Consider the following 13,240-nt stretch of genomic DNA (forward strand, 5'->3'; position numbering starts at 1 on the left):
TGAAACATTGACTGTTTATTCCCCTTCATAGTTGCTGCCTAACCTGCTGAGTTCCTCCGGAATTTTGTATGTGAGTTACTCTGAGATACAGTGAAATGCTTTGGTTTAATGCCATCCACACAGATCATTCCATTTGTATTTACATCAGATAGCATAAAAAGACAAACAGATTCAGAGAAAGTGCAAAAGTTCCGTTGTTCATGGTATTTGCATTTGCTGGATCTTGCAGTGGCCAGATTCACAGCTTATACTTTCCCACATCATATACCTTACAAATAATACAAGTTGTTTGTGAAGGTCTTTGGGATGTCCTAACAAATATGGTGTGGCCATTTTCTTAAATAGAAATTGAATTTTTGTTCCCTTGGATAGGGTTGGATTCAGCCAGTGGGATCTTTTGTTGCAGGGGTGCCAGATGCTGTGACTTTCCTTTTCATTTAATCATTAATTTTGACTTGAAACACGTATCACCAGGCTCAAGGACAACTTCAAGGACCTTACAGAGGATCGTAAAAACCGTTGAGAGGATCACCACGGTCATCCTCCCCACTATTTGTGAGATATATCAGAAGCCTTGCACAGGAAGTGATCCCTACCACTGATCCCACTATCTCTTTGACCCACTACCATCAGGAATGAGGTACAGAAGCATCAAGAATAGGACTGCCAGACTGGTAACAGCTTCTTCCATCATGCTGAGAGACTAATGAATGCCTTGCCCCCACTGAGGTCTTGTCACTAGAACAGCCAGCTGTTTACCTGTGCTGCGCACTACATGCATTTTTGAATTATATTTTATTTACTTATTTGTGGTAATATTTTGTTTTATGTGCTGTGCATGAAATTTGTTTTGTGGGTGCACTGTGGTCCACAGGAATATTATTTCATTTAGTTACATATATATATAGTTAGATGACAATAAACGTGAACTTGAACTATCCTGCTGTTATAAAGCACTTGACAGACCTCTTGTATGATAAAGATGAACTTTTGATCTCTCAGCTCTTCCACCTTATTTGTTTATCTGCACTGTAAACCCTTTGAATCTGTTACACTACGGCTGAATGTCAAGGATTATACACATGAACATGAGAAGTAGGCCATCACATGTCAGGCATAGGATGGAGCTAAGTCCACGGCCAGATCAGCCGTAATCTAATTGAAGGTGGAGGAGACTCAATGGGCCAAACAACCTACTCCTGTTCATGTGTTTTATGTTATCTTCTTATGTCGTAGCACTTTCTGAATTAAAATCGATATGACTGCAGTTTAAATCTACTTGTTGATTGGGATGTGATTTGTTTCTGATGTTAGTTGAATAGTTCCAATTAATCTAACTGATTGTTTCTGCTCCAGTGAGAAAGTTGTTGGGGATAACCCGGCTATAGAAGCCATGTAAGTATTTTTTTGGATTGTAGGAGCCATGTATCTATTTTCTGCCTGTCTTGTATTTTGTGGCGCATTTATTATAGTAATTCATCATGTGGGTTGGGGCGTAGTAAAAGCAAATTCAGATTTAGATTATGTAGTCAAGTTTAGGGATAAGTAGTTGCTAGCCCGAGGGAGTGAGCCACAGGGAATGATTTTATTTGCTGACAAAAAGTAGTAGTTACTTCAAACCAAACCAAAACCACTGAGAGACTAAGCCAGGGTAATCAACACTGTGCGACGCGCTTCCAAATAATGAATTTCCAAATCAATAAAGGTTCATTCGATCCTTTGTTATGAAACCAGCAAAGACAAGTGATCTTATAGTGTTAAACAACTAACAAAACTAAATTAGCAATATACCGGTCTAATAATGTCCCAATTAATTCATTGTGTGAACTTGTTAAAATCAAAGCTTGCATACAATCATGTGTCAGAAGTAGAATGGAGATGCAGGGAGGGCCTTAGTTAAAGGAGTCAAAGATTTTTGTGAGACCAGAACAGGTCAGATATGGTGGCTGCTGCTGCTCTCTGCATTCTGCTTGCAGTTGATCCGAGTCACGATCATGTTGACTGACAATAGACAATAGGTGCAGAAGTAGACCATTCGGCCCCTCGAGTCTGCACCGGCATTCTGAGATCATAGCTGATCATTCACTATCAATACCCAGTCCCTGCCTTGTCCCCATATCTCTTGATTCCCCTATCCATCAGATATCTATCCAGCTCCTTCTTGAAAGCATCCAGAGAATTGGCCTCCACCGTCTTCCGAGGCAGTGCATTCCACACCTCCACAACTCTCTGGGAGAAGAAGTTTTTCCTCAACTCTGTTTTAAATAACTGACCTCTTATTCTCAATCCATGCCCTCTGGTACTGGACTCTCCCAACATCTGGAACATATTTCCTGCCTCAATCCTATCAAATCCTTTAATTATCTTAAATATTTCAATCAGATCCCCTCTCAATCTCCTCAGTTCCAGTGTGTACAAGCCCAATCTCTCTGCGTAAGACAGCCCTGCCATCCCAGGAATCAACCTAGTGAATCTACGCGGCACTTCCTCAATTGCCAGAATGTCCTTCCTTAAACCTGGAGACCAAAACTGTACACAATATTCCAGGTGTGGTCTCACCAGGGCCCTGTACAAATGCAAAAGGACATCCTTGCTCTTGTACTCAATTACCCTTGTAATAAAGGCCAACATTCCATTTGCCCTCTTCACTGCCTGTTGCACTTGCTCATTCACCTTCATTGACTGATGAACTAGGACTCCTAGGTCTCTTTGCATTTCTCCCTTACCTAACTCTACACCGTTCAGACAATACTCTGCCCTCTTGTTCCTGCTTCCAAAGTGGATAACTTCACATTTATTCACATTGAATGACATCTGCCAAGTATCTGCCCACTCACCCAGCCTATCCAAGTCTCCCTGTATTCTCCTAACGTCCTCTTCGCATGTCACACTGCCACCCAGTTTAGTATCGTCAGAAAACTTGCTGATATAGTTTTCAATGCCCTCATCTAAATCGTTGACATAAATCGTAAAGAGCTGTGGTCCCAATACAGAGCCCTGTGGTACCCCACTAGTCACCTCCAGCCAGTCCGAGAAACACCAATTCACTGCTACCCTTTGCTTTCTATCTGCCAACCAGTTTTCTATCCATGTTGAAACCCTGCCCCCAATGCCATGAGCTCTGATTTTACTCACCAATCTCCTATGTGGCACCTTATCGAATGCCTTCTGAAAATCTAGGTACACTACATCCACTGGCTTACCCTCGTCTAACATCCTTGTTACACCCTCAAAAAACTCCAACAGATTAGTCAAGCATGATTTGCCCTTGGTAAATCCATGCTGGCTCGGCCTAATCCTATTACTGCCATCAAGATATACCACTATTTCGTCCTTAATAATGGACTCAAGCATCTTCCCCACGACTGACGTTAGGCTAACAGGGCGATAGTTCTCCGTTTTCTCCTTCCCTCCCTTCTTGAAAAGTGGGATAACATTAGCCACTCTCCAATCTTCAGGAACTGATCCTGAATCTAAGGAACATTGGAAAATGATTACCAATGCATCCGCAATTTCCTGAGCCACCTCTTTTAGAACCCTCGGATGCAGACCATCTGGACCCGGGGATTTATTAGCCTTCAGTCCTACCAGTCTACTCATCACAGTTTCTTTCCTAATGTCAATCTGTCTCAATTCCTCTGATATCTTATGACCCTGGCCCATCCATACATCTGGGAGATTGCTTGTGTCCTCCCTGGTGAAGACAGATCTAAAGTACGCATTAAATTCTGTTGCCATTTCCCTGTTTCCCATAACAATTTCTCCCAATTCATTCTTCAAGGGGCCAACATTGTTCTTAACTATCTTCTTTCTCTTCACATAGCTAAAAAAGCTTTTGCTATCCCCTTTTATATTCCTGGCTAGACTGAACTCATACCTGATTTTTTCTCTCCGTATTGCTTTTTTAGTTAAGATCTGCTGTTCCTTAAAACTTTCCCAATCATCTGTATTCCCACTCATCTTAGCCCTGTCATACTTCTTTTTCTTTAATGCTATACAACCTCTGACTTCCTTTGTCAACCACTGTGGCCCCTTCCCTCTCTTTGAATCCTTCCTTCTCATTGGAATGAACTGCTTTTGCATCTTTTGTATAATCCCCAAGAATATCTGCCACTGCTGATCCACTGTCTTTCCTGCCAGGGCATCCGCCCATTTAACTTTGGCCAGCTCTTCCCTCATGGCTCCGTAGTCTCCTTTATTTAATTGCAACACTGACACCTCTGATCTGCCCTTATCCCTCTCAAATGGTAGATAAAAACTTATCATGTTATGATCACTACTTCCTAATGGTTCCTTTACTTCAAGATCACTTATCAATTCCTGTTCATTACACATCACCAAGTCCAAAATAGCCTTGTTCCTGGTTGGCTCAAGCACAAGCTGTTCCAAAAATACATCCCTTAGACACTCCACAAACTCCCTATCCTGGGGTCCAGCACCTACCTGATTCTCCCAGTTCACCTGCATGTTGAAATCTCCCATAACGACTGCATTACCTTTAGCACATGCCAATGTTGACTCCCTAATCAACTTGTACCCAATATCCACGCTACTGTTTGGGGGCCTGTACACAACACCCATTAGGGTCTTTTTACCCTTACTGTTCCTCAGCTCAATCCACACAGACTCCACTTCCCCTGTTCCCAAGTCACCTCTTGCTAAGGACTGAATCTCATTCCTCACCACCAGGGCCACCCCACCCCCTCTTCCCATATTTCTGTCTCTACGATAGCACGTATACCCTGGTACACTCAATTCCCAGGCCTGATCCCCTTGCAGCCATGTCTCCGTTATCCCAACAATATCGTAGTTCCCCATTTTCATCTGAGCTTCAAGCTCATCTGTCTTATTTCTGACACTACACACATTCAAGTATAGAATTCTGAGCCCATTCCTCCTCTCTTTGCTTAAAACACTGTCGACTGTACCTAACCCAGCTCCTTGAACTTCCATCGGGCTAATTGCACCCTGAATTTTGATGACCTTCTCAAGATCACCCAAACCTTCTACACATTCAACCCCATGCTCCTTCTGACCAACCCTCTGGATCTGGATCCCTGCCCCCTGCACATCTTGTTTAACCCCCCCCCCCCCAAGCAGCACTGGCAAACACTCCTGCAAGAATGTTAGTACCCCTCCGGTTCAGATGTAGACCGTCCCTTCGAAACAGATCCCAATGTCCCTGGAACAAAGACCAATTATCCAAAAACCTGAACCCTTCCTTCCTGCACCATGCTCTCAGCCTCGTATTGATGTGCATAATCATTCTATTCTTCGCCTCACTCGCACGTGGCACAGGTAGCAATCCCGAGATTGTCACCCTGGAGGTCCTGCCTTTCAGCTTCACTCCTAACTCCCTGAACTCTCTAAGCAGGACCCCCTCACTCACCTTACCTACATTGTTGGTCCCTACATGGACCACTACATCTGGGTTCATGCCCTCATTCTCAAGAATAGCCTGCACCCGATCTGAGATGTCCTGGACCCTGGCACCAGGGAGGCAACATACCATCCGAGACTCCCGATCTGCCCCACAAAATCTCCTATCTGCCCCCCTGACTATAGAATCCCCTAAAACTATCGTTGTCTTCTCTTCCCTCCTCCCCTTTCTAGTTGAGGGTTCAACCTCTGTGCCAGAGGCAGGACCACTACAACTCATTCCTGGTAGGTCATCCCCATCAACAGTATCCAGTACGGTATACTTATTGTTAATGGGAATGGCCGCAGGGGTGCTCTGCTCTCTCTGCCTGCTCCCCCTGCCTCTCTGGACCGTCACCCATCTGCCTACTTCTTGGTTTTTTGGTGTGACTACCTCCTGATAACTCCTATCTATCTCTGCCTCTGCCTCCCGAATGATCCGTAGTTCATCCAGCTCCCGCTCCAACTCCCTAACTCGGGCTGATAGGAGTTGCAGCTGGATGCACCTTTTGCAGGTGTGGTCATCAGGGACAACAGTGTTGACCCTGACCTCCCACATACTGCATATGGAGCACACCACTGCTCTGACTGTCTCCCCCATACCTGAACTGGATTGATAGAATAAGTCTAAAAAGCACCTAGCGACCTTACCTTCTTCCCCTCAGCGAGCAATCACACAGGCTTACCGAAGTCCCCTTACGCCGAAGCCCACTTAGCCGAAGCCCAGGACTCTGCTTCCACGGACTCCGCTGCCCGCTCGACGCTGCCCGCTCTGAAAAGAAGTCTTGAGACTGTGTCTCAGCCATGATCTTATTGAATGGTGGAGCAAGTTGAATGGGCCAGATGGCCTACTCCTGCTCCTATTTCTTGTGCTCTTATGTATAATCCTTGACAGCAAGAATGTGAGTCAACTATGGGTGGCATCTTAGCTGGGGCTCAAGCTTTCTGACAGGCTTTGATGGACAATACAGTAGGACCACGAACACTAGCCTCGAAGCAGGGTGTTGAACTGCCAATTTCCCGCCACAGATACTGCCTGATCCTCCAGCCTGTGTACATTCACTTTATCTCTGCCTTTCATCATTTTATACATTTTTATAAGGCTACCTACTGCTCCAAAGAAAAAGTCTTAGGCTGCCAACCTTTCCCTATAACTCAGGCTGTTTGGTTCTGGCAACATCTCAAATACTATTTTCAATGGCTATACTGCTGGACAATTTCAGAGTTCAAAGGTTATGGAGAAAATGTCAAACACTGTGGGTTAAAGGGTAAATGTTAACTGCACAGGGGTAAGTAAGAGGCTGAACACCTTCAACTAACAGCTAACAATTAGTCTGAAGGCTACATCAAGCCAAACTCCTGGTATAGTGGGAGGGATAATGTAAGACTGAAGTATCCTTTGCAGTCAAAATTCAAGATTCATGTTTATTTGTCATGTGTACATCAAAACATACAGTGAAATGTGTCATTTGCATTCATTACCAACACACCCAAGGGTGTCCTGGGGGCAGCCCTCAAGTGTTGCCACACATTCCAATGCCAACATAGTATGCCCACAATGTTCAAAACAAGAACACAATACACAACACAGATAGCAACAACAACACAACTTTTCTCTCCATTTTTCTCTCAGATTCAAATTCATTTATTTATCACATGTACATTGAAACATACAGTAAAATGAGTTGTTTGCAATAACAACATCTAGGGATGTGCTGGGGGTAGCCTGCAAGTGTCACTACCAAGAACACAGAACTCAACAAACAACAAAAAGAAGCCCTGTTCCCCTATCCGTCCCACCCACGGCTCTCCAACCACTCCTGGTTTGTAATTGGATTTACTGGGTTGTGCTGATAAACTGGTGAGGGATCTCTCTGTCACAAATTATGATCCTGTCATTTTGTCACTCTATATCCAAAGAGTCTTCAACGCTTCACTGCTAATAAATGCAACAGCCAACATGGTATCTCAGCTAAGACTGACCCTTCTTAAACCCTTCAAGCTCCCTGTCATTCAGTCTCCCTCTCATGTGGACAGTCCACCAATGAGGAAGCACTCCTTACCGTTTTGGGAACTCATTAAATGTGCTTGGGAGGACGGGCCATTGGTTGATGTCACGCTGGCAAAGGGGACGGATAGCTGGACATTCAGAAGCTGAAGCCGCTCTTTCTTGGCTGAGAGACTCATGATCTGTTCCTGTAGACGCCGGTTGTCCAACTGCAGCAGGTGCAGAGACTTTAACATATCCACAACTGGGAAGGTTAAAGAGATCAAGTCAGTCATTTTCTTACACCCTTCAAATGTTATCGACACGATCAAGAAGCAGAATCCCAAACAGGAGAACTTACACCTCTTCAGATAAAGCAAACCATACTCAGTATTCACAATATGCTCTCTTTCACATTATTTTATTTTATTTTAATTTATTTAGAGATATAGCATGGTTAACAGGCCCTTCCACATTAACCTACCACCCATATGTCTTAGGAATGTGGAAGTTATCAGGAGGAAACCCACGTGGTTGGCATTCATTTCGAGAGGGCTAGAATAAAAAAGATGTAATGCTAAGGCTTTGTAAAGCATTGGTCAGACCACATTTGCAGTACTGTGAGCAGCTTTGGGCCCCTTATATTGGACAAGATGTGCTGGCATTGGAGAGGATCTGGACGAGGTTCATGAGAATGATTCTGGGAGTGAAAAGGTTAACATATGAGGAGTGTTCGATGGCTCTCGGCCTATACTCACTAGAGTTTAGAAGAATGCAGTGGGGGGGGGGGGAAGTATCGTTGAAACCCACTGAATATTGAAAGGCCGAGATAGAGTGGACACGGTGAGGATGTATCCTATATAGTGGGAGAGTCTAGGAACAGCGGGCACAGATAGATTGGATGTGGAGAGGATGTTTCCTATAGTGGGGGAGTCTAGGACCAGAGGACACAGATAGTGTGGATGTGGAGAGGATGTTTCCTATAGTGGGGGAGTCTAGGAACAGAGGGCACAGATAGAGTGGATGTGGAGAGGATGTTTCCTATAGTGGGGGAGTCTAGGACCAGAGGACACAGATAGAGTGGATGTGGAGAGGATGTTTCCTGTAGTGGGGGAGTCTAGGACCAGAGGACACAGATAGTGTGGATGTGGAGAGGATGTTTCCTATAGTGGGGGAGTCTAGGAACAGAGGGCACAGATAGAATGGATGTGGAGAGGATGTTTCCTATAGTGGGGGAGTCTAGGACCAGAGGACACAGATAGAGTGGATGTGGAGAGGATGTTTCCTGTAGTGGGGGAGTCTAGGACCAGAGGACACAGATAGTGTGGATGTGGAGAGGATGTTTCCTATAGTGGGGGAGTCTAGGACCAGAGGACACAGATAGAGGGGATGTGGAGAGGATGTTTCCCATAGTGGGAGAGTCCAGGACCAGAGGACACAGATAGAGGGGATGTGGAGAGAACGTTTCCGATAGTGGGGGAGTCTAGGACCAGAGGACACAGATAGAGTGTATATGGAGAGGATGTTTCCTGTAGTGGGAGAGTCTAGGAACAGAGGGCACAGATAGAGTGGATGTGGAGAGGATGTTTCCTGTAGTGGGGGAGTCTAGGACCAGAGGACAGAGATAGTGTGGATGTGGAGAGGATGTTTCCTATAGTGGGGGAGTCTAGGACCAGAAGGCACAGAGAGAGTGGATGTGGAGAGGATGTTTCCCATAGTGGGAGAGTCCACGACAAGAGGACACAGATAGAGTGGACACGGTGAGGATGTTTCCTATAGTGGGGGAGTCTAGGACCAGAGGACACAGATAGAGTGGATGTGGAGAGGATGTTTCCTATAGTGGGGGAAGTCTAGGACCAGAAGACACAGACAGAGTGGATGTGGAGAGGATGTTTCCTATAGTGGGGGAGTCTAGGACCAGAGGGCACAGATAGAGTGGATGTGGTGAGGATGTTTCCTATAGTGGGAGAGTCTAGGACCAGAGGACACAGATAGAGGGGATGTGGAGAGGATGTTTCCTATAGTGGGGAGTCCAGGACCAGAAGGCACAGATAGAGTGCATGTGGAGAGTATGTTTCCTATAGTGGGGGAGTCTAGGACCAGAGGACACAGACAGAGTGGATGTGGAGAGGATGTTTCCTATAGTGGGGGAGTCTAGGACCAGAGGGCACAGATAGAGTGGATGTGGAGAGTATGTTTCCTATAGTGGGGGAGTCTAGGACCAGAGGACACAGACAGAGTGGATGTGGAGAGGATGTTTCCTATAGTGGGAGATTCCAGGACCAGAGGAAACAGATAGAGGGGATGTGGAGAGGATCTTTCCTATAGTGGGAGAGACTAGGACCAGGGGACACAGATACAGGGGATGTGGAGAAGATGTTTCCTGTAGTGGGGGAGTCAAGGACCAGAGGACACAGATAGAGTGGATGTGGAGAGGATGTTTCCTATAGTGGGAGATGCCAGGACCAGAGGACACAGATAGAGTGGATGTGGAGGATGTTTCCTACAGTGGGAGACGCTAGGACCAGAGGGCACAGATAGAGTGGATGTGGAGAGTATGTTTCCTATAGTGGGGGAGTCTAGGACCAGAGGACACAGACAGAGTGGATGTGGAGAGGATGTTTCCTATAGTGGGGGAGTCTAGGACCAGAGGGCACAGATAGAGTGGATGTGGTGAGGATGTTTCCTATAGTGGGAGAGTCTAGGACCAGAGGACACAGATAGAGGGGATGTGGAGAGGATGTTTCCTATAGTGGGGAGTCCAGGACCAGAAGGCACAGATAGAGTGGATGTGGAGAGGATGTTTCCTATTGTTGGGGTGTCTAGGACCAGAGGACACAGATAGAGTGGATGTGGAGAGGATGTTTCCTATAGTGGGGGAGTCTAGGAACAGAGGACACAGATAGAGGGGATGTGGAGAGGATGTTTCCTATCGTGGGAGAGTCTAGGACCAGAGGACACAGATAGAGTGGATGTGGAGAGGATGTTTCCTATAGTGGGGGAGTCCAGGACCAGAAGACACAGATAGAGTGGATGTGGAGGATGTTTCCTACAGTGGGAGACGCTAGGACCAGAGGGCACAGATAGAGTGGATGTGGAGAGGATGTTTCCTATAGTGGGAGAGACTAGGACCAGGGGACACAGATACAGGGGATGTGGAGAAAATGTTTCCTATAGTGGGGGAGTCTAGGACCAGAGGACACAGATAGAGTGGATGTGGAGAGGTTGTTTGCTATAGTGGGGGAGTCTAGGAACAGAGGACATGGATAGCGTGGGTGTGGAGAGGATGTTTCCTATAGTGGGGGAGTCTAGGACCAGAGGACACAGATAGATTGGATGTGGAGAGGATGTTTCCTATAGTGGGAGAGTCTAGGACCAGAGGACACAGACAGAGTGGATGTGGAGAGGATGGTTCCTATAGTGGGAGAGTCCAGGACCAGAAGGCACAGATAGAATGGATGTGGAGAGGATGTTTCCTATGGTGGGGCAGTCTAGGACCAGAGGACACAGATACAGTGGATGCGGAGGATGTTTCCTATACTGGGGGAGTCTAGGACCAGAGGAAACAGATACAGTGGATGTGGAGGATGTTTCCTATAGTGGGAGAGTCCAGGACCAGAAGACACAGATAGAGTGGATGTGGAGAGGATGTTTCCTATAGTGAGGGAGTCTAGGACCAGAGGACACAGATAGAATGGACGTGGAGAGGATGTTTCCTATAGTGGGGGAGTCTAGGACCAGAGGACACAGATAGAATGGACGTGGAGAGGATGTTTCCTGTAGTGGGGGAGTCTAGGACCAGAGGACACAGATAGTGTGGATGTGGAGAGGATGTTTCCTATAGTGGGGGAGTCTAGGACCAGAGGACACAGATAGAGGGGATGTGGAGAGGATGTTTCCCATAGTGGGAGAGTCCAGGACCAGAGGACACAGATAGAGGGGATGTGGAGAGAATGTTTCCTATAGTGGGGGAGTCTAGGACCAGAGGACACAGATAGAGTGGATATGGAGAGGATGTTTCCTGTAGTGGGAGAGTCCACGACAAGAGGACACAGATAGAGTGGACCCGGTGAGGATGTTTCCTATAGTGGGAGAGTCTAGGAACAGAGGGCACAGATACTGTGGATGTGGAGAAGATGTTTCCTGTAGTGGGGGAGTCTAGGACCAGAGGACACAGATAGTGTGGATGTAGAGAGGATGTTTCCTATAGTGGGGGAGTCTATGAACAGAGGGCACAGATAGAGTGGATGTGGAGAGGATGTTTCCTATACTGGGGGAGTCTAGGACCAGAGGACACAGATAGAGTGGATGTGGAGAGGATGTTTCCTGTAGTGGGGGAGTCTAGGACCAGAGGACACAGATACTGTGGATGTGGAGAAGATGTTTCCTGTAGTGGGGGAGTCTAGGACCAGAGGACACAGATAGTGTGGATGTGGAGAGGATGTTTCCTATAGTGGGGGAGTCTAGGACCAGAGGATACAGATAGACTGGATGTGGAGAGGATGTTTCCTATAGTGGGAGAGTCTAGGACCAGAGGACACAGATAGAGGGGATGTGGAGAGGATGTTTCCCATAGTGGGAGAGTCCAGGACCAGAGGACACAGATAGAGGGGATGTGGAGAGAATGTTTCCTATAGTGGGGAGTCCAGGACCAGAAGGCACAGATAGAGTGGATGTGGAGAGTATGTTTCCTATAGTGGGGGAGTCTAGGACCAGAGGACACAGATAGAGGGGATGTGGAGAGGATGTTTCCTATAGTGGGAGAGACTAGGACCAGGGGACACAGATACAGGGGATGTGGAGAGGATGTTTCCTATAGTGGGGGAGTCTAGGACCAGAAGACACAGATAGAGTGGATGTGGAGAGGATGTTTCCTATAGTGGGAGAGTCTAGGACCAGAGGGCACAGATAGAGTGGATGTGGTGAGGATGTTTCCTGTAGTGGGGGAGTCTAGGACCAGAGGACACAGATAGTGTGGATGTGGAGAGGATGTTTCCTATAGTGGGGGAGTCTAGGACCAGAGGGCACAGATAGAGTGGATGTGGAGAGGATGTTTCCTATAGTGGGGGAGTCTAGGACCAGAGGACACAGATAGAGTGGATGTGGAGAGGATGTTTCCTGTAGTGGGGGAGTCTAGGACCAGAAGGCACAGATAGAGTGGATGTGGAGAGGATGTTTCCTATGGTGGGGCAGTCTAGGACCAGAGGACACAGATACAGTGGATGTGGAGGATGTTTCCTATACTGGGGGAGTCTAGGACCAGAGGACACAGATAGTGTGGATGTGGAGAGGATGTTTCCTATAGTGGGGGAGTCTAGGACCAGAGGATACAGATAGACTGGATGTGGAGAGGATGTTTCCTATAGTGGGAGAGTCTAGGACCAGAGGACACAGATAGAGGGGATGTGGAGAGGATGTTTCCCATAGTGGGAGAGTCCAGGACCAGAGGACACAGATAGAGGGGATGTGGAGAGAATGTTTCCTATAGTGGGGAGTCCAGGACCAGAAGGCACAGATAGAGTGGATGTGGAGAGTATGTTTCCTATAGTGGGGGAGTCTAGGACCAGAGGACACAGATAGAGGGGATGTGGAGAGGATGTTTCCTATAGTGGGAGAGACTAGGACCAGGGGACACAGATACAGGGGATGTGGAGAGGATGTTTCCTATAGTGGGGGAGTCTAGGACCAGAAGACACAGATAGAGTGGATGTGGAGAGGATGTTTCCTATAGTGGGAGAGTCTAGGACCAGAGGGCACAGATAGAGTGGATGTGGTGAGGATGTTTCCTGTAGTGGGGGAGTCTAGGACCAGAGGACACAGATAGTGTGGATGTGG

General features: G+C 46.9%; 1 protein-coding gene across 6 annotated transcripts in view; it reads right to left on the bottom strand.

Annotated features, from left to right (window-relative positions):
* Positions 1-13,240, bottom strand: part of LOC132384979 (protein AF-10-like) — a 379,099-nt gene that overhangs the window by 56,064 nt on the left and 309,795 nt on the right. For all 6 annotated transcript variants that reach the window (XR_009509047.1, XR_009509048.1, XM_059956683.1 and 3 more), the window contains one exon: positions 7,482-7,670. Coding sequence is in view for 4 of the 6 variants with exons in the window: in XM_059956683.1 (XP_059812666.1) it covers positions 7,482-7,670 (189 nt within the window). In the remaining 2 variants the exon portion in view is untranslated. The remainder of the gene's footprint in view (positions 1-7,481; positions 7,671-13,240) is intronic.

The sequence above is a fragment of the Hypanus sabinus genome, chromosome X1 (assembly GCF_030144855.1).
Source record: "Hypanus sabinus isolate sHypSab1 chromosome X1, sHypSab1.hap1, whole genome shotgun sequence".
NCBI lineage: Eukaryota > Metazoa > Chordata > Chondrichthyes > Myliobatiformes > Dasyatidae > Hypanus > Hypanus sabinus.